Source organism: Chenopodium quinoa, unplaced genomic scaffold (genome assembly GCF_001683475.1).
Source record: "Chenopodium quinoa cultivar QQ74 unplaced genomic scaffold, ASM168347v1, whole genome shotgun sequence".
NCBI classification, from domain to species: Eukaryota; Viridiplantae; Streptophyta; class Magnoliopsida; order Caryophyllales; family Amaranthaceae; genus Chenopodium; species Chenopodium quinoa.
Window position 1 is genome coordinate 2,433,915 of NW_018744991.1, and position 20,543 is coordinate 2,454,457.

At 33.5% G+C, this 20,543-nt stretch overlaps 2 protein-coding genes across 3 annotated transcripts; both read right to left on the minus strand.

Moving 5' to 3' along the window:
• Window positions 1-3,934: 3,934 nt before the first annotated feature.
• LOC110706780 (protein FAR1-RELATED SEQUENCE 5-like) lies at window positions 3,935-5,415 on the minus strand. Its single transcript, XM_021884730.1, has 3 exons — window positions 4,491-5,415; window positions 4,314-4,389; window positions 3,935-4,208 (listed from the first exon to the last, which is right to left on the minus strand). Exons 1-3 carry the CDS (start codon window positions 5,413-5,415, stop codon window positions 3,935-3,937), a joined length of 1,275 nt encoding a protein of 424 aa, XP_021740422.1.
• A 5,914-nt stretch (window positions 5,416-11,329) lies between these two features.
• Window positions 11,330-18,954, minus strand: LOC110706938 (putative E3 ubiquitin-protein ligase RING1a). Of its 2 annotated transcripts, XM_021884939.1 has the most exons (10): window positions 18,141-18,942; window positions 17,946-17,997; window positions 16,141-16,199; window positions 14,100-14,181; window positions 13,395-13,515; window positions 13,217-13,258; window positions 12,553-13,008; window positions 12,163-12,270; window positions 11,870-12,043; window positions 11,330-11,788 (listed from the first exon to the last, which is right to left on the minus strand). In XM_021884939.1, the coding sequence occupies exons 1-10, from the start codon at window positions 18,382-18,384 to the stop codon at window positions 11,756-11,758; spliced, it is 1,371 nt and encodes a 456-aa protein (XP_021740631.1). In that variant the 5' UTR covers window positions 18,385-18,942; the 3' UTR covers window positions 11,330-11,755. The 2 variants fall into 2 exon arrangements, with proteins under 2 accessions (XP_021740631.1, XP_021740632.1); XM_021884940.1 differs by lacking the exon at window positions 12,163-12,270 and having other exon boundaries at window positions 18,141-18,954.
• Window positions 18,955-20,543: the final 1,589 nt, after the last annotated feature.

Consider the following 20,543-nt stretch of genomic DNA (forward strand, 5'->3'; position numbering starts at 1 on the left):
AGGGTTTATTTGGTATCGTTGTGGTTTTCAGTTTTTGGTCTTTGTTTTTTAAAATCATATGATATAGGAAAAATTGGTAAAAATAATCCCAACTTTAGCGCGTTCGCTCAAAATAATCCCACTTTTGAATTATTTTTTAAATAAGTCGACCTTTGGGGTCATTTGCTCAAAATGGTCCCAAGTGACCGATAACCTGTTAAAGAGGTAATTTTTTTTTGTTTAAGTGACACGTGTCACCACGTGATTGGTTGAAATTATATATATATAGGATTAGGATCATGTAAAAACAAGTCTTAGGGTAAAAACTGAAAACAATTAATCCTAGCCGTAGATTATAATCTAGCGAATGACATCTAATGTATATATCCTAATTTTCTCTCTCCTCCCGTGAAAACACTTTCTCTCTCCTCTGTTATTTTCTTCCTCCTCTTTCTTCTTTCTTCACTTTCTCTCTCCTAATTTCTCGACAATTTTTCCCCAATTTTCACGCTACTTTTTCAAACACCGCTTCAATTACTTTGATTTTTAGCAATTTCTCAGCTCTATGATCTATTATCAGGTGAGTTCTTTGTGGTAATTTCGCTATTTTGCACGATTTGAGGTTATTAGGTTTCTGAAATTTTGTTTGCTTCAATTTCATGAGTATTTTTTTGTAGATTCAACTGGATATTTAATGTCTATTGTGTTTTTCGTGTATGATTTTTGTTTAATTTTGTAATTTTGCAAGTTTTTTTTTATTTATTTTTTCGATTTGATTTGATTTTTTGATTTTCAACTTAAGTTCGTTTTAGTAGTAGTATTTTTTAAATGTATTTTGTTTAATTTTGCTTAATTTAAGTAAACTAGTTTTTTATTTGTATTTTTGCTCGGAATTCTACTTTTGTTGTTGTTCTTCACCTTCTTAGTAACACAATTTTTGTGTTTCTGATTTTATTAAATTAAGTTTGGGTAATTTTAGTAACATGCATGTTTGATTATGACGAGAATAGCTCAAATTAAGATAATCATGTTTCAATTTTAGATGATAAGAAACTTGATTTGATTTGAATTGAGCATAATTTTGTTTTTGTTGATTTCGATTTGTGCTTATTTTTGCGGATATATAGTTCGATTTTAGATTTCGAATTTCAGAGATTTAGTGTTCGAATTTAGGGTTTGATTTTAGCTGATTTTGATTTTGATGTTGAGGAGTTCAGTTTTGTTGAGTTGCCAGACCGGTAGGATTGTGTTTCTCCTTGATGAGTCATTAGCTATTTTGAGTGTCTCTTCTAAAAAAAGTTTTGTATGGGATATGAAAAAGGATGGTAAAGGAAAGGAGACGTGGAGGATATGGTTTTCAGGGGACTTGAATTTAGAGGCTTCTGATTTTATCAAAGATTGCACTAACAAGAATAATGTAGTGATTCTTCATGTTAAGAACACTGATGATTTTTGTAGTACACTCTAGAAATGCATTCTATTTCCTCCATGGAATTTAACTAGCTTTTTTATTCTAATTTTTGCTTAAATTAATATATTAGGTTTCAACTAGACGGGCATTGAGAGCTCAGATTGCTGCTACTCTGGTATTGTCTGATATGAACATTGTCAGAGATGAAGTTCTTGAAAAGCTATCTGAATTCAGAATAATAAGGAGTGAAGTTGCAAAATATGTTTTTGATGGGATTAAGAAGAAAACAAAGCAAGGTAAAAAGGAAAAGAAAGTATAGGCAGACTAACGAATATGTGGATGAAGTTTTTTGCTCGGAAGTATTTGTATTTTGCACAGAAGTAGGAAATCTAATGTAATGATGTAGTTTGCATCAACAAATGGATAATCTAACAAATTTGTATAAGTGTTAATATAGAACAATATGATATGTTCCAGTTCATACAAAGCTTTTGAATTGGTGGTATTGGTAGTTCTTTTGATATGTAATCCTTAATTGACATTCAAGAAGTTTAGTGAAATATATATTAGTTATAAATTTGGTGCCTATGGTATAAAAAATGGTATCTATATTATTTAGAAAGGTATCTATGTTATTTAAAAGGTTTCTATATTATAAGGTCACTATGTATTTAAAAAGGTAGCTTTGTTATTTAAAAAGTTTCTATATTATAAAGTCACTATGTATTTAAAATGTTATTAGTTCAATGTGTTATATATAATTAAGTTATAATGCAAAATTGTCACCATATTCATTATTCTATTTTGTATACATATGTGACAAGTTTTCAAGTACCTATGATAAATATTTACCTAAAAATGCCTAACTTTTTTTTTGTCTTAAAAAAGAAAATAAAAACTTGAAAAAGATATTATATGACTTTTTATAGTCACTATGTAAGTAAAATGACATTATATGACATAAAAATTTCCAATTTCTATGTGATGCAAAAGGATCACTATGATATGCAAGAACGTTACTATGTGATTAAAAAGATTTTTATAATAATCTGTCTCTATTTTTAAATAAAAAGTCGAAATGTAAGGTAAAAGTATCGTATTTATATTAATCTATTCTTAAGCTATTCAATTAGTATATCAATTAAAAGAACGAGCCCCTCCTTCACTAACTTTTTATTGGCTTAATCGATGTGGGTTAGAAGAATTGTTAAAATCTGAGTATTTTTTATAACGGTTGCTATATCATAATAAAGGTCATCATATCCTTAAAAAGGTTACCACAGAATAAGGTTCCAATACGATGAAAAAAAATCACTATGACATTATAAACACGTGCTATAATATAAATTGAAGTTATTATATGCCAAAATGTCACTACATCAAAATAACAATATAAAGGTCAATAAAAAGTTTTACAATAAAAGGTCACCCTATCAATAAAATTTTAACAATAAAAGGTCCCTGTTTAATATATGTGAAACAATAACAGTCACTGTATCAATAAAAAGGGCACTATAGCAATGTGTTATTTCTCTCCTATCATCTCCTCTATTTCAGCACTAGGCCGTTTGATGTTGCTTCTTGTAAATATGAAGTCGTTTTGCAGCCTTTCTACTCTTCTTTGAAATCCTGAAATCATGTACATGAACATATAAAGTGAAAAACCAGTGGGAAGTAAACATAGTAAAAAAATTATTTTTTTTTCTACAAAAATACCTCATTCAAGTTCAATTTTTTTTGCGGACAATTCCGACTATCATGGTTTGTTCTCTGACCACAAGTTCTACAAAGTCTATCTTTCCTTTGGCTTTCCTCAATAGCTATCTCTTTGTCAGATTTTTTCCTTTTTCCACTACCACTACCTTTGTTGGAAGACTTGTTTGGAGGAAGAATATCAATAACTATGTCATTATATCCAACAAATAATTCGATGTGTTTATTTTTTGCCTCACGTTTATCAACTGGACTTATAGAATCCAAGGCTTTCATATCATTTTAAAAAGATATTAGCTTAGACAACAATGACTCAAGGCATTCAATTTTCTCCTCACAAATACTTACACATGAAAAAAACCTGCACCATAAATCACCAACTAGCTTTTGCTTCTTATCCTTCTCTGCCCCATCAAGCAAGTTGTTTAAGCCAAAAATTGGTTTCTTCATAGCTTCTTTAGTCCAACGATGCAAAACATATTGCCTTGGAATCTCAATCAAGAACTTTCCTTTCATGACTAAGAGAATGTGACGACATAATATTCCAACAAATTCAAACATTTTACAAGAGCATGAAGCAGCATTAGAACACAAGACATATGTGACATGATAGCTTTTTTTCCTTGTGTTGTCAAAAATTCTATATTGCTCAATCCCTTCTTCTTCTTTGATGGTAATACTACTTATACCACAATTGTACAAAGCATGCTTGAATTCCTTTTGGAATATATAAAATACATTATGAGTGTAAACAAATGCAGCATGCTTTTCCAAGTGCAAGGGGGTGACAAGTTGGGGATGTGTAGTTTTCGAAGTAGCATTCAACTTGTCTTATGTGTGCCTTTGAGCATCTATTGCAGATTCATAACGAAACCACAACTCAACCAATAACAAATGCTGATTGGTGAAATTAGTGAAAAAGCTATTTTCACTCTCTGATCTTTGAGTTGACCTTAAAATCCCACCCATAAAAAGGTCACAAAAGTAAGAAGGAATCCACATATTCCTTATATTATACATATTTTTAAACCAATCTTCATTCAATAAATCAAATTCAGACATCACAGACTGCCAACCAATTTCAAATTCTTCTGGTTCAAGGTCTCTATTCCAAACAACAAAGTTCAGTTTATGAAGAAAGTCAGTTTCTAAGCATAATTTGGGTCCTACCTTTTGTGGCACTTTTTTCATAATGTGCCACATACAAAACCTATGTTTTGCCTTATCAAGAACTTTTTCAATTGCCACTTTCATCGCAGGGTCTTGATCTGTCATGATACAGTAGGCTGACAATTATTCATTGCCTTTAAGAAAGTTTCAAATAACCATTCAAAGGATTCAATAACCTCCTTTGCAAGTAAGCCTATCCCAAAAGTCACACACTTACCATGGTGATCAACACCCGTAAATGGGGCAAAAACCATAGAGTATTTGTTGGTGTCAAATGTTGTATCAAATGTAATCATATCACCGAACAACGAATAATTTTTTCTACTAATTGCATCTGCCCAAAATACTCTTGTCAAGCGTTGATGTTCATCCATACAATGCTCAAAGAAAAAGGCACCTTCAGTGTTTTCAGCTTTTTCTTTCAAATTGTTTATAAACATCGAAGCATCTTTCTCTTGTATGTAAGCTTTTAAATCTCGATTAAAGTTCTCGAAATCATTCAATGTTGCACCTATATTATCATAGCTACCAAGATGTTCTTTCATCAACTTATAAGACTTGTTTGGACCAATGTTCAATCTAGAGTTGTCAAAAATGAATTTTTTCTGGCCAAGTTTAAGGTTTCCAACATTTTCCAAAAAATTCATTGTGTTGGGAGAAGCAAGATTATGGCTATGAGATTCATGAAAGACATAAACCATCCATTTTCCATCTAAACGTTCTCTAAACCCAATCATTGCATTACATCCAACACGATTTATGGTTCTTTTTCTAGCTTTACGATTTTCATCTTTCTTAGAAACTTTTGCTTTAGTTTCACCATCCTTCGTAAACCCTTGTTTATTACAATGTAAATATTTCAAGTAAACTTTATCACTATCTTTAATTCTCTTTTCAGTACCTAGTCTTACCACAAACCCACCAAATCTAGCATATTGCTTATAAAAATCAACACCTTTAAGTAAGGAATCAAAAAGCATACCAAGTGTAGGCTTTAGTTCAGGATGACAACACGGTATAAACTCTTTTGTTCCTCTAGGAGTGTAACACACACTTGGGCCCTTTAGTGACGGTAAGTTTTCAGCAACATTGGTAGTTGTAGATGTATTTGAGCAACTACCTTCTTCTAACTCCTCTTGCATTATTTGCATATAATATCAAATATATGGTTTAAAATGGGTACTATAATAAAATAAATATGATCCATTCAATGGTGCAACTAATTGGACACCAACAAAAACAATCTAAAATATATGGTTATGGTATCATAAAAAAGAGTTACTATATGGTATTAAGCAAGTTGTTAGTCATTTAAGCAAATACACAAACACCTTATGTGCAACAATTTCTCCTAGTGTTTAATATCATATATCTAGGAAAAAAAAACTTTAATATATATATATATATATATATATATATATATATATATATATATATTGCAAATCCTTATACAAAAACGAAAAAAGAGCATATTGTTGATGAGGATTGAAACTACGAGTTGATGAGATTGAAATAAAAAAACAGAGCACTATTATAAAAACAGTCTACAATAATCACATACAAGAAAATAACCTACCATGCGCAATCAACTAGAAATTCAAGAAATTCAACTTATATTCAAGGAAATAATCACAGTTATATCGGTATTGTAAGCCGCAATCAACTAGAAATTTAGCTAAAAACAGAAATTAAAGAATGAAGAACACTTACTAAGATTATTGAGGAAGCCCCAAATTATTAAAGAATCACGAGCCCTTAATTTTGGGAGTAAATAATCAAAGTAGCCCTAAAATTTGACGAATTGAGGAATCGACGATTTGATAAGGAGATGAAAAGAGGATTTGCTGAGATTTTGCGTTTTTCAGCAAAATTAACAGAGGATTTGCTGAGATTTTGTGTACCTTGTATTTCAACCGTTAGATTATATCATTAATAATCAATGGCTGAGATTGCTGTTTTTAGTTTTCACCATAAGCTCTATTTTAGCGGAACCTCCCCGTATATTTATATATATATATATATATATACACACACACAATAATTTACAAAACAAAATTGTAAGTATTTTCGTAATGAAATATATTATTGTTTCTTACTCAATTATATTTGTTTTGTAAAACCTTAAGAAATGTATTTATATGTTTTGTTTAATGATTTATATCAATAAAATTTTTTTTTTTTTTTGAAAGGAATAAATTTATTTTATTTGATTAAAAGTTAATTTTAATATTTTGAACCTACGATTATGTAGTATAATGAAAAGGGTTTACGTGGCACATAGACATTATTAAGAACGTCTTTTAATATCTTAGTATAGACTATAGATAATAGATCAACCTTCAATATTAGTTTACAAAAGAAATAAAATTATCTTTATTGACGTAGGTGTCCCAAGTTTTGAACTACATTGTTCTTATGTCATGTTAACATAATATGAGTTGTTGGCTTGCCACACATATTGTTTGAAATTTCAAGCATGTATTGTATGCATATTAGCATATATAAGTAGATTTAATTTAGTACATTGACAATACACTTGCATTTTTTTTAAGAACCACAAAGAGGATTAGAATAGATAAATTAGAATACACATCATCAAGAACACGGGATGAGATTACATTACTTCACAAGCATTGACCAAGGTTGGAAGTGAGCAAATTCGTGTGCCACTCTATTTCCACCGTGCAAATAAAAAGACCATTTAACACGATCAAAGTTTGAGTACAACTTTAAAGAATCATTAATAGTTAAGTGAAAAGAGCTTGATCCATTAATAAAATATTATCAATAACTGCACTTAATATTATACTACCTCCATTTCTAAAAGTTCGTCTCACTTACAATTCATATGGTAAAACTTAAATAATTTTGACCATGTCTTATGATTTATACAATAAAAATAAATTAGCTTGTGAAATCTTATACGATTTCCCTAAATGAAAATTATCTAAATATTAACTTTTTTATAATTTTCACCTATAAATTGCCAAACATGTTTATGGTCAAAGATGCATTAGAGAGTACACAAAAGCAAAGTGAGTCGAATTTTCAAAAATGGATGAAGTACAATGTTTTCTATAGTTTAAAGATTTGCAATTGCGTACAAGGGCACAAATCTAGCAAAGTACTTATTTAGAAGGATTAATACTGTTTTTTAATCCCAACTTTGCCCAATTTAATTTAAATAATCCCAACTTTGCCCAATTTAATTTAAATAATCCCAACTTTCGATTATTCTGCAATAATCCCAACTTTCACCTGCGTTTTCTTTCTTCCATCCCAAACCGGTCAATGACCTCTTATTCTAGGTCACTTGACACATGTCAAGTTGTAATTGGTTCAAAAAATTAAAAAAAATATTAAAAAAAATTCAATAAAAAAAAAAGAAAAAAAAACCAACCAAGCCACCACCAGCCCACAACCGCTGGCGGTGGCCACTCACCCAAAACAACCATCTCCGTAGCCCCAGGCCCCAAAACCTCCCCAGGTTCGCTCTACCCCCGCGAAACTGGCCCACTCTGCCTTCCCCCATCCCCTGAACTAGCCATAGCCAAAACCCTTGTCTTGAAACCGCCACCCATAAAACCCGAAACCACCATAACCAAAGCCCACAACCTTGAAACCGCCACCCATAACCCCCGATACCACCTGTAACAACAACCCTGACCTTCGAAATCACTTCTCCAACCCCCAAAACCACCAAAAATGCAACTCCTTCACTTTCTTTCTCCTCCAATTGCAGGAAAACGCAAATGATGCATGGTAAGTTGAGGGGTGGCTGATTGTGGGTCGTCATTGTTGGTGGTGGGTTGAGGGGGAGGCTTTGTTGTGTGGGTCGCAAATGATGGTCGGATTTAGGGGTGGTGGTTTCGGGGTTTCAAGGGTGGTGGCAATTAACTGAGGGGACGGAGGTGGGCGTTTCTTGTTTTGGTGAGGGTGGGCGGTGGCTAGATGGTTTTGTTGAGGATGGATGGTGGCTAGCTAGGGTAAAATGGTGGTGGTTGCCATGGCAGCTAATAGCCATGGATGAACAACAAAGGGGAGGAGAGAGAAAATGGGTCTTCGGGTTTTTTTCTTTTATTTTATTTTAATTAATTTATTTTTATTTTGGTGAACCAATTAGCATGTAACACGTGTCAAATAAATGTTTTTAAATTTTTTTAACCCTTTCTTCAAGTAACCGGTAATCCGGACCGAGTAAAGAAAAGACACCCTACAGTTGGGATTATTGCAGAAGTTGGGATTATTTAAAATAAATTGGTCAAAGTTGGAATTCAAAAATAGTATTAATCCTAGTTATAATTTAGAGTGTATGAGCGAGTAGGTCACCTTAGATTTCTCATCTATTCAAAAATACAATGATGGAGATATAGCATCAAACATACGGAGTAACACAAATTTATAATAGTGATTATATGCCATGATTTTCTTTTGATCTGTCATGATTGATGATTCCCGTCTTACATAACTTGAATTACCAAATTTTATACTTGTACTACGCATTTATTCTCTACATTTTGCAATAAGACCAAACTAGTATTTTATTGGAAGAATTGACAAAAATAATTCCAATTTTCGCCGGTTCGCTCAAAATAATCCCAATTTAAGATTATTTTTAAATAATTCAAACTTTGGAGGGTATTCACTTTAAACGATCCCAACTGGTCACCGAACCTGTTATATCAGGTTACGGGGACACGTGGCACCACATGATTGGTTGAATTTTTTTTTTAAAAAAAAAAGAAAAAATAAAAAATAAAAAATAAAAGAGGACCAGCCACCGAGAACCCTCAATACCGCCGGCGTTAGCTGCTTTCGGAGCCCCCAACCACCATCGCCGACCTTCTCTCATGCCGGCGTCGGCTTCCAGACCATCCTTCCCTCACGCCGGCACTTCCCTCCTGCTTCCCTCTAAATTACCTAACCTCAACTGCAAATAAACCCAAAAGCATAAAAAAAACCATCCCACCACACAAACCCCCCAAATCGGCGCTCCCCCACCCTCGAAACCCTTGCGCTAGGGTTCCAGGGTGGGGGAGTGCCGATTTGGGGGATTTGTGTGGTGAGGCTGTTTTTTTTAAGGGTTTTGGGTTTAGATTTGGAGGTTCACGGTGGGGGTTTTCGGGGAAAGGGCGCCGGGAAAAGGTGGAGCCGGCGGTTGGGGAGGGGGTTTGGGCTAGGCCGGTGGGAGAAGGGACGCCGGAGTGCCGAACTTGGGTGGTGGTGGGGTTGTCGTGGGTTGGGGTTGGGGTTGGGTGTTCTTTTTTTTTTCCCATTTATTTTCAGCCATTCACGTGGTGACAGCCGTTCACGTGGTGACACGTGTCACTTAAACCCCCCAAAAAAACATTACCTCTTTAATAGGTTACCGATCACTTAGGACCATTTTGAGCAAATACCCCCCAAAGTTCGGATTATTTAAAAATAATCCAAAGTTGGGATTATTTTGAGCGAACCGGCGAAAGTTGGGATTATTTTTGTCAATTTTTCCTATTTTATTTAGGGAAAAACCAAACTAGTTTTAATTTCGGTTTTTTTACCATATATCCCTGAGTTTTTTGTTTATTCACCGTATACCCATGAACTTTTTTAAATTCATCATATACCCCCGAGTTTTTACAAAAATACACCATATACCCTTGATGACTAATTATTGTTAACTTTGTCAGTCATTCTGAGTAATTGTGACCCGAAACCACCCTAAAAACATTCCCCTACCCCGAAACCACCCACATTCCTTTTTTCCACCCCTAAAACTACCCCAAATTCTCATCCTCAAAATCAATCATACGGATATAGTTATGGAGATTTGGAGTGGTTTTGGGGGTTGGAGAAAGGATAGGAGTGTTTACGAGGATGGGGGGAGAGATCTAAGGTGGTTCGATGCATAATTAACCAAATTTCATTAGGGGTATATGGTGAATTTTTATAACAAATCAGGGGTATATGGTGAATTTAAAAAATTTTAGGGGTACATGATGAATAAACAAAAAACTCAAGAGTATATGGTGAAAAAACCGTTTTAATTTGAGTAGCTACCGTTTTCCTTCAAGTAAGTCAGACTGAGGCGGTGAGGCGGGCTGAGATTTAAGTTAATATAACTAATTAGAAGCTATTGTTACTAATTGAAAGTTTGAAACTAATTTACTTCTGTCATATTTACTAGTACATTTAGTTATGTGATGTTTAGAATTAAAAATGTTTTTAATATACTTTCTAGTAGTATCAAAAATATGAATCAGCTGCTTTTCTCCCTTTTATCTCTTTAAACTCATAATGTGTTGTGTGTTAGGCTGAAAATTGTCAAATTGCTTGTTAAATTTCTTTTAATTTTCATTGTTTATTGTTAGTAACTTAATTTCAATAAAACTACATCATTTGAGTGTTATGAATTCCCCTATGGTGAAATTAGTTGAGTATTTTGTTTTCAGTTTAGTATTCACGAAGTATCGTAAATTTAGTTCATTAGTAACGAGTAATGCGGGATTGCAACAACTATCAATTTTTCAATTTTAATGAGATGAAAATTATTCTCGTGACTTCAACAATCATTTCTTCAAATATATTGTACTCCTATATTCAAACGATCCATGCGAAAGGAATACCTTTAATTGATTCAATTGATTATGCTTTATGCATATGTTAAATATGATTTCTTTTATAATTGTTGTATAACTTTTATTAACGAATAAAAAAAGTATAGTCACACCAAATGTTAACTTTTTTTTTAACCTAATTTGTATTAAGACAGGCATTCTTTACTTACTAAAGCTAATTTTAACTAAATAACCTATTATATCTTTAAATAGAATAATTAAGAGGAAGAGAACATAGCATACTCTTTACTTTTCACACAATTAACAAAAAGACACAAATCCTAGTCTCCCTCCCTCCTATCCCAATCCCAATCCCAATCCCAAAAAGTCCAAAACCATACCCTTCATAATTGTTTTAGATTTCTAGAGGCTATCATCAGCAAATGCATCACTCCAAATAAAATGGGTGTAATTTCAAAATTCTATCATTCACCATATTGATAGTTAACAGTCATCTGCAGATCACTCAACTTTGTTATCGGAAATTCATAAATAGTCGGGTAATTCGGAATCGCCTAAATCATGAATGTCTTGTAAATTCAAACATTAGATAAAATCATCCCAAAATTTGCTGGGCAAGGCTTAACTAATTTACATTCTATATCACCGGCGGAAAAAAAAGTCTGGCATTTGCCATAACTATCATAACACAATGAAAAGCAGCTCCTATTTAAATAGCTTAAGACACTTGAATGCAGACATAAACAACCTCAAAGAGTCAGCTGAAATCTTGAAGCCGCGAAACTCCTCAAACTCCAAGCTAAAACAACTTCTTAATCTGCAAACACCTGAAACCCTTACTTATTTGTATATTTCTTTTCCCTTTACAAATATGTGATGCGTTGGTAACCCCTTGTGACAGCCAACATTATTCCTCAGAAACCTCTTACACTGACAGCTTTTTCCGATATGCCAACATCTGAAATCAACATAAACAAAGTGACATTGTTGAAAACCAGACAACCATTCAGTCTAGTTACCAAAGATATCGAAGCCTTACCAAGTGGCCTTGAGTGAAATTGCTCGAAGCTTTGAGTCCAGCCAGAGTTTCTTCAGAATTCAACACTTGCAACTCATCTTTGCATGCCTCAAATGCAGTCGAACTTAAAGAGCTTCCTTTTGCTCCCAAAATTTCAACTTTATCAGGTGGTAACGAGGTCTGAAGAGAAATAAACTGCAAGAATTTACAAATAAAATAATGTTTAATAAACAAGTTTACGGAGGGAGAGTAAGACAGAAATGTCCCTTTTTTGGGGGGTGAATAAAAGCTAAAATTTGGATCAGATGATTTACTTCGCATATTTGCCCCACAGATAAGGCTGGCCTGCCACACAAGTAGGAATGCTCAAGAAGATGTTCTTTCTGCTCGTCGAGAGAAACAAGCACTACTTGAATATCCAACTGGAACAAGAACTTATTTAAGTACCCTTACCAAAGGACTTATTCATAATCAAAGCCATTGATACAAAGTTATTTTACCTACTCCAGCAGTGTATGTATAGTACAAATTATCTCTACAGTAAATTGAGCGTGCATCTTATAGCATATTAGCATAATCAACAGTTCTTTTTGTTCTCATAAGCTATTCCAATATTATATCTTATTATATGAAAGTAAAATTTTGATAAAGATTGATTCTCATATATAAAAAGCTTGTCTTTTGCAGACATGCAACCAAATTACCTCACTTTCATTCTGCTCCCATGTCCGAAAATAATCAGTCAACTTCACAAAACGACCACGAGAGTGCTTGACATTGCCACCATTGCCGCTCCCATATCTAGTACTACTCCGTAAGCCACCTTTACCCCAGGCAAGAATTTCTGAGGTTCCAACAAATGCTGCTGGTGAAACCCCAGCATCCCTGTGGACCTCCTGATCATTTTCATCACCACCTCCATCTCCACTAGCGGCTGCTGGCGATGGCTGACCTCTCCACCTCTTTGATCTTTTGGATTTAGGCTCTGTGCAACGTTCATCTGCAGAAGATGAATCTTTACCACCATCATGACCATTGGCATCATCATCATCGTCAGACCTATAGTTTCTTCTTTTTCGATGATTACTCTGTGATCTTTTCCTTTTCCGGCTAAGTGCTTCTGTCTGTAGGCGGAAAGTTTGTGCAATTGCAGCTTGGATCTGTTTAAGTATTTAGAGTTTCAATAGTTTAATGCCAACAAAAAAAGAAAAAACAACAAACATGGACCTCTTGTTTCAAAGACTAGCCCCATCCAATAAATTCCAAGAAGGATTGATGCCAGAGCTAACAATAAACGTAAATGTGCAAGAAAAACACATGCATGTATGAAAGCACGAAAGCCCATTCCCTAGAAGAATAAGTTTTCACCTGCTTGTTTCGAACTCTTTCATCTTCCTGAAAAGCCAGCTCCTGTCACCAAGTAATTATCAGGTTTGCCAATAAGAAAAGCATGGAGAAATCACAGTTGATTAAAGAGAGAGCACAATATAAGTTATAACAATATCAGGATAATTGATCAACATGTAGCTATACTAGAGAGGCATACCTCTTCTTCATATCGATCAATATCAGGATATAATGCAGCAATCAGTGCATCATAATTGGGATCATCTCTTAAGGACCGCCGACTAGCACAGTGCTTACGGCAAGCAGGGCATTCATTGTTCCTGCTTAACATTATTCAAAAAAAAATGGTTTACATCTACCATGCAGAGTATCCATCTAAAAAAAAAAAAAAAAAAAAAAAAAAAAAAAAAAAAAAAAAAAATCAAACAAAGTGCATGTTTGTTATTATTGCCAATATTGAGTTTTTTAAGTCTGGTAAAATTAATAAGAGGTTTTTTTATTTTAAAAAAATTAAAAACACTTCGTAAGTTATCATTTTTGTTGTCAATTTACAAAATAAACATGACCAGTATGAGTATGACTAGTGAATTCAAAAACAGAAAACAAGTAGTGATATCGAACAAGCCCTAATTATAAGACAGAAGCACTGTTGAATCCTAACAGTAACATTATTAAAAGAAGTTCCCACAAAGGAGACTAAGTAGTGCACAGCATTATACCCATACAATAAACGGAGGCTAATGGGACCTTTATATAAAAACACAAAGACCATAAGAAGCGCAAATAGTTTATGAGTTTAGTCCATAGCGATAGCCAAATTATGATGCATATTTTGGTTCATAGGACATGTACAACGCTAATGCTTGAAAAGCAAAAAGGCACTAGCATATTTAAATATACACACCCCATCCGCATCGATTTGTCAATGCATTCTCTGCAGAAGCGATGCAGACATTCCATAACTGTTCTTGTCTTACGGATGATCCCTAGCACATAAAACAGAAAAATATAAGCATTAAGGTACCAACCAGAGAAACTTGAGTTTGAAATTATAAGTGGAAAACAAGAAAAACATTAGCTTAATATCAGAGAATTTAAAATTGTAATTTGTAAGATATCTCAACTACTTGAGGTTGTTACTTAAAGAATAAAATCAGGAATAGCCTAGAATCAAGTGATAAAGCTGGCGATACCAGATTGATGCATAAGATGGGAAATAAAAATGCCATATTTATTTCATTGAAGTCATCAGTAGCATAAAGTTATAGGAAAACAATTAGCTTTACCTGTTTGGTGATTCCATAAACTGACATGATCCCATAGGATAGGAGGAAGAAAAAAATCAGAGAGCCAGATAGGCAGTTATGTTGATTAGACTGAAAGTAGAGATAACCTACACAGTATATGTTTAATGTATACTTTATACACATCTAAGGTTTTTTTTTCCCTCTTCCTGAAAGAACATAATGTTGCCAATTTAAACATTGGCTCCACATGTCAGAACTGTGACATACAAAAACATCAACAAAAATAATCAATTCTGGGGCCAACCAATTCACAGCTAACATGGTATACCTAAATCATCACAATGGACAATATATTGCAAGTTCTGAGCAAATTAAAACTATCACTGGTATGTAAAAGGGAAGTCAGGTTCACAAAGCTATATCGTGAATCAGCTCAAATTGCTCAAAAAATTCCCCTTTTCATACACTTTGATGGTCACAAGTTCATGCAACATAGCTACTAACTAGTTCTGTATTAATTAGTGCCTCGACATGAGAGCCAAGAATCTCTAATACATAAGTTCCATTTCCTCTGACCATTACTGCCTTTTACAACAACAAAAATACAGGCCAGTATGGATCTTTCCATTAATGGGGTCTCAGGAGGTCCAATTTATGCAGCCACATTCCTAACCAGTAGAGAGTAGAGACTGATAATGATGGTTCTTTCCTTAACTGTTCGAGTTTAAATAATGCCAGGCAAAACTCACACTCAAACAACCCATATCAATTAATGAAACCAGCACTATCTCAAATTTAAACTTTGAAATCAAAGTAACACAGTACAATCTCCTATTCTCACAAACCAGATATGTAACAGGCCATTTTACACCTGTACTGATCGACAAAAAGCGATTATTAATCGTCTCTCATATGACCAGAATTTGAGATCAACTAGAGAGCATGTCTTACATACACCTGTGTGATATCATGCTAAACTTAATACTTGTATAAATTATTTTGGAAAAACAAAAAAAGTTGGGTCTCAGCTCTCAGTTGGCAAGGAATAAGCCTATTTTAGACTGAACAGTTGCTACAACAGTTTTAGTGAGACAATCTCATAGATCTATCTGCATCAACAGTTAACAACAGTACACCACAACTTGCAACAGACTGCAACTTACAGGTTTGAACTAAAAGAAGAATTAAAACTTATCGCCTACAGATCTGCAGATGTTATCCAATTTATCTAACACAATATGTTACCCTCATCATTGTTCCAAAAAAAAAAATGACACCCTTATCATGAAATGGCAAACCAGCATAACATGGAAAAATACAGAGTATAAATATTGCATGGAATATTTATTTTAACCATGATAAAAATATGTACCCATGCAATCAATCATTTAATTTCTCAACATATATCACAAGACTGAACGGAAAATTCCAATAAAGTGATTCTATGACACAGTAAACAGGTATGCAAGCAATTGCAATAAACCCATTTCCCAGCTTATTTTACAGCATCGGAATGGGGATTCTCATTAGTTACACTATCCTTTAGGCTTTAAGTAAAATAGTATGAACAAAACAGCACCAAAATCATACTTGCACAGCATTCACATACATAATTATGTGCAATATAATGTTAATGTGATCTAAAATGAAATTGCCATCAATATATTGCACTCCTATGTAAAGGATTATGAATCTTACCAAGACATATTGGACATTGTACTTCCTTGCGAATATCTGACAGTTTAATTAATATTAATCTGCTAAGACATTAAAAAAAAAAAAAAAAGGGGGCATTACAACAAGCTCAGATAGTAACAAATAGAATTCAAAAGACTCAAAAAATTGGGTTCAAATGGGTCTTTATGCATCAAGAGCCCTCAAAGGAATGAAAATAATGACAATAATTACATTATAATCAGATAAAGCCAAAACAGGAAGAAAATATAATAGATAATAATAATCATAAATGACATGTGCACATAAACAGCTAGCTTATCATGCAACTATTATTGTTGCATTTTAAGTATTACTACCTCCGTAACTTTATAGTTTCAATATTTTGATTAGACACGTTTTCCAACACAGCACTTTGAACATTAGTTACGCTTTTATAAAAAAAATTATAAAAAATAATATATGAAAATGTATATTGAGATTGACTCAAAAACAGTTAAAATAATGAAATTAACTATTATACATTAGTAAACAAAAGTGGTCAAAGTTAGTCCGGGAATAGTGTAAAAAGTCAAAATGATGCAACTAATAAGATACAGAACTAGTATTTGACTGTCCAAGAAGCACAATAAAGAGTAAAACTGCCTAGCAAGCTCAAAAATCTCCTTCTTTCTTGTCCAATTCTATTGTTGAAAAAAGTTGCAACCCAAGAATGTTAATGATGAGAAGATAATAACCATGAAGGAGCTTTACCGCAACATGCAACTGCATTTTTTTCCTAATCAAGTATTATCAATTGAAAACTACTGCAAGATGGTTCCGAAACACAAACTAATATACCCCTCATACTTGTCCGTCTATCAAGGATAATGTAACAGCAAGAATGGGGATGAACAAAGAATGTTGCTTCTCACATAGAACCCGAAAAATGAGACAAAGTTTTTAGCAAGATATAAGCAACAAACACTCTTTATACAAAAGAGAAGAAACAAACACACTCCATTAAAAAAAACGAAAGGTAGCACTGAAACTTGAGAAGAAAATGTGGAATGTTAAGGCATAAACACAACAATAACGACTACAAATGAGGTACAGACACTGCAAGGCTTATGGCCTATACTAAACAAGTAATGAACGTCCTTCTACGAGGGAACTCGAGGAAGAAAAGCATAATTCCAACAGCCCAGAATTTCAGAATAAATCATATCATACAGTCTACTGCATGCTTACAGCAAATTTCCAGCCAAAGAATAACGGAATCAAAACCAAAATTTTCAATTAAGTGAAAAGTTAATTCATACATCAACAACGGGAACTGCAGAACATCTTGCCGTATCAAACATAGCTGTAAATAGAAATTATTCAGCTACAGAGCATAATATTAATCACAGAATAATCCAGCATCAACATATATGAGAACCAATGTATCTAACATATCCACGAGACTCATTTAGAAATAGATAGCCAAAAAAATATAGCTTAGTCAGCAAAACTCTTGGGAAGTAATACCGAAGACCTCGGATCAAATCCCGTCTACACCACCACCAACACACCCCCCCCCCCCCCGCCCTTCGTATCTCCCTCGACACCAAAGAAAAATCGAGACACGCTTAGAACACAACAAAAGACACGTCTAACCAAACAACTCAGCCATTATAAAATGCATGAATGAATAACGCAATTTTACGAGCAGCCAACTAAAAAGGAAACTCGAGCATAACAGTAATCTCAACACGCCAAAAAAAACTAATCCTACGAAAATCACTGAAATTCGACATTTTCACAACCTCAATCATGAGTGATGAAAAATAGAAACTGTAAAAACTTACCCTTCCTTATTGACGTTACCATTAGTGATAAACGACGGAGTTCGATCGGCCACTGAAAAAAAAAATAAAAAAAAAAATCACATCAACACTAACAAAAATGAAACTGTTCATAGTAATGCTCATAATACTCGCAAAAAATCCTTCAATTGAATCAAAAAAACAACAAAAATGTGAGTGTAAGAAAATCAAACAAACCTCCTCCGCCGCCATGCTTGTCACCTTCATCATCTTCCGCATCATCATCATCATCCTCTTCATCTTCTTCATCTCCATCTTCTTCCTCCTCCTGTTGTGCTTCATCATCGTCATCATTCGCAACAACATCGTGTTGCTCATCACCGTCGTTCTCCGGGACATCACCGGCGTGATTGACGGCGGCGTTGTTCGGAGGATCCTCGTCGGAGTAGTTATCCTCCGCCGAACGTTTCTGCGCTGGCATTGTGCTGAGGAGAGAGAAAGTAGTTAAGGAAACTCCGATCCGCCGCCGCAAAAAGTGAATGGTATGGAGATGAGGGTTTCGCCGGCGGCGGTGGTGGCGGCGAGGAGAGAGAAAATGGGAAAGAAAGGATAGGAGGAAGAGAAGGTGGTTGAGTATTGTTTGCTGCTTCTCTTCCTTGTGTCGTTGAAGAGGAGTTTTATAGAAAAATATTCAGGATTTGCAGACCTGACTATTTTCCTTTTTTTCTCTTTTAATTATTTTACAATAATAATTCGGAGTTTTTTTTTTTTTTCTAAGAATTCGGAGTATTTATTTATTTTGAACGAAACTTCTTTTTTTAAAGAAGGGGTTGAAACGCAGCGTTTTGAGTTGACTGTAGAGTTTGACTGGGGTGATATATGATTGAAACGGTGCGTTTTGGTGTATGGGTTAATTATCTGAAGCCACGTGGTTTACAGGAGGGATGGCGTTTAATTACATGTGAATGAAAATAAGGACGTGTGTGTATTTTTATTTTCTTCCGGCAGTTTTTATTTATCAGCTTACCTCCCGCCGTTAGACTATTTTGAGGGTCTTAGGTTAATTTTTTACTCAATTACTGTAGTACGAATAGCTAATAAAAGTATTGGTGGCTAGTGTCGATTACTCCACTCATCCCATAATACAATGTAGAGTATCTTCTTTGTTTCATAATATACGAGTAATTTTAAAACATATTTATCTTCATTTTATACTCGTAAAAATTATAAAAATTTGATATTGATAAAATATACAACGAAACAAATCTAACAAAATGTCATATGACTTTTTTTTTTTTGGAAGAACACATGAGTATATTATCTCTCATAAATTAATGGGAATGTATGATCAAAAGTTTTAAAAGTTTGACTCAAATATTATCAATGGGGCAAAAAGCATTTATTTAGGAGTTGTAGTCAAAATCACTTAATACTTCAATGTAATAGTGGTGGAATAAAATAAGCCTACTTTGTGCGGTCTTTATGATGGATCGAAGTATTAAGTTTGCAATAAACAAAATCAATTCAAAATACACTTAACGAATAAAAGTATTAAGGGTTCATTAGCATTTAGCATTTGAACTACCAATAGCTAGTACACGAATTAGGGTCGCCCTAGCTTACCTTGAACTAATTAGGTTAGCTTAACCTTGATTCAAATACTAAATTGTATTCCTTTCAAATTCAATTGAGCACAAAATTCCATTATGCTTGCCTAACAAGCTTTTGAAAAATTAGTAAACGTGAATCATTAGTGTCAAATAATCTATCGCGTTTATATAATTGTGGTTATAACTTTATATATATCTACTCATATTAGATACCCAAAGCCTAATTCTTACATCAACATCATTGGACTAATGACCCCCATATAAAATGTTAGTCTAAGACTTTTTGCACATAATTGTTGCAAATAGTGCGGTGTGTTTTTGGATTTTGGATTATATTCAATCCAAACAATTCGAGTATTTAAATTTTCAGGTCAAAAATATTTTAGTCTTATTCGATATGAAAATTATGGATATCTTAATTTTTGGATAGGATATCCAAGTTTTAATTCCGGTAACCAATTCAACTTTATATTATGTGTATAAAATTTTCAAAAGTTTATTCTTAAATTGCCTTCAAAAACTATGTTTCAATTATAAGAATCAAGCCAAACAAATTAATTCTTGGATAATTACTCAATATGTCTAGTTGAAACAAATAACAAGACATACCAAAATATTTTTTAAAAAATAAAATAAAACATATTAGTTATCAATTTACCATCACTAGCAACTAGTTATGGCAAACTAGCAACCAATGAAGTGCTACCACAACTAAATACAACATACTTCCTCCATTCTATTAATATTGCAACAAGGATGAAATTACGCATCCCAAAGCACATTTTATATGCTAAATATCTATAATTGTGTAAGGGTAAAAATTATAAAAAGTTGATATTGTGAAAGTATTTAATGAGACGAATCCAACAAGATCCCACATGACTATATTTTGCTTAACGTATAAATCATATTATGTAGTCAAACAAGAGTGATGAATAGTGCAAAAAGTCCATTGTTGTAATATGAATAGAACGGAGGAAGTATTAAAGATCTAGATGTTGTCAACTCATTGACTTGCTAAGGTCGTTGC

Coding starts and splice junctions, on each gene's coding strand:
- LOC110706780 (XM_021884730.1), bottom strand. CDS start 5,415: ATGCAAGAGGAGTTAGAAGAAGGTAGTTGCTCAAATACATCTACAACT. Junction 4,390..4,490: donor TACGGGTGTTGATCACCATG/GTAAGTGTGTGA, acceptor AATAATTGTCAG/CCTACTGTATCATGACAGAT. Junction 4,209..4,313: donor CTTGATAAGGCAAAACATAG/GTTTTGTATGTG, acceptor TGTTTGGAATAG/AGACCTTGAACCAGAAGAAT.
- LOC110706938 (XM_021884939.1), bottom strand. CDS start 18,384: ATGCCAGCGCAGAAACGTTCGGCGGAGGATAACTACTCCGACGAGGAT. Junction 16,200..17,945: donor GGTAACGTCAATAAGGAAGG/GTAAGTTTTTAC, acceptor ATGTCTTAGCAG/ATTAATATTAATTAAACTGT. Junction 13,009..13,216: donor AAAGAGTTCGAAACAAGCAG/GTGAAAACTTAT, acceptor ATACTTAAACAG/ATCCAAGCTGCAATTGCACA.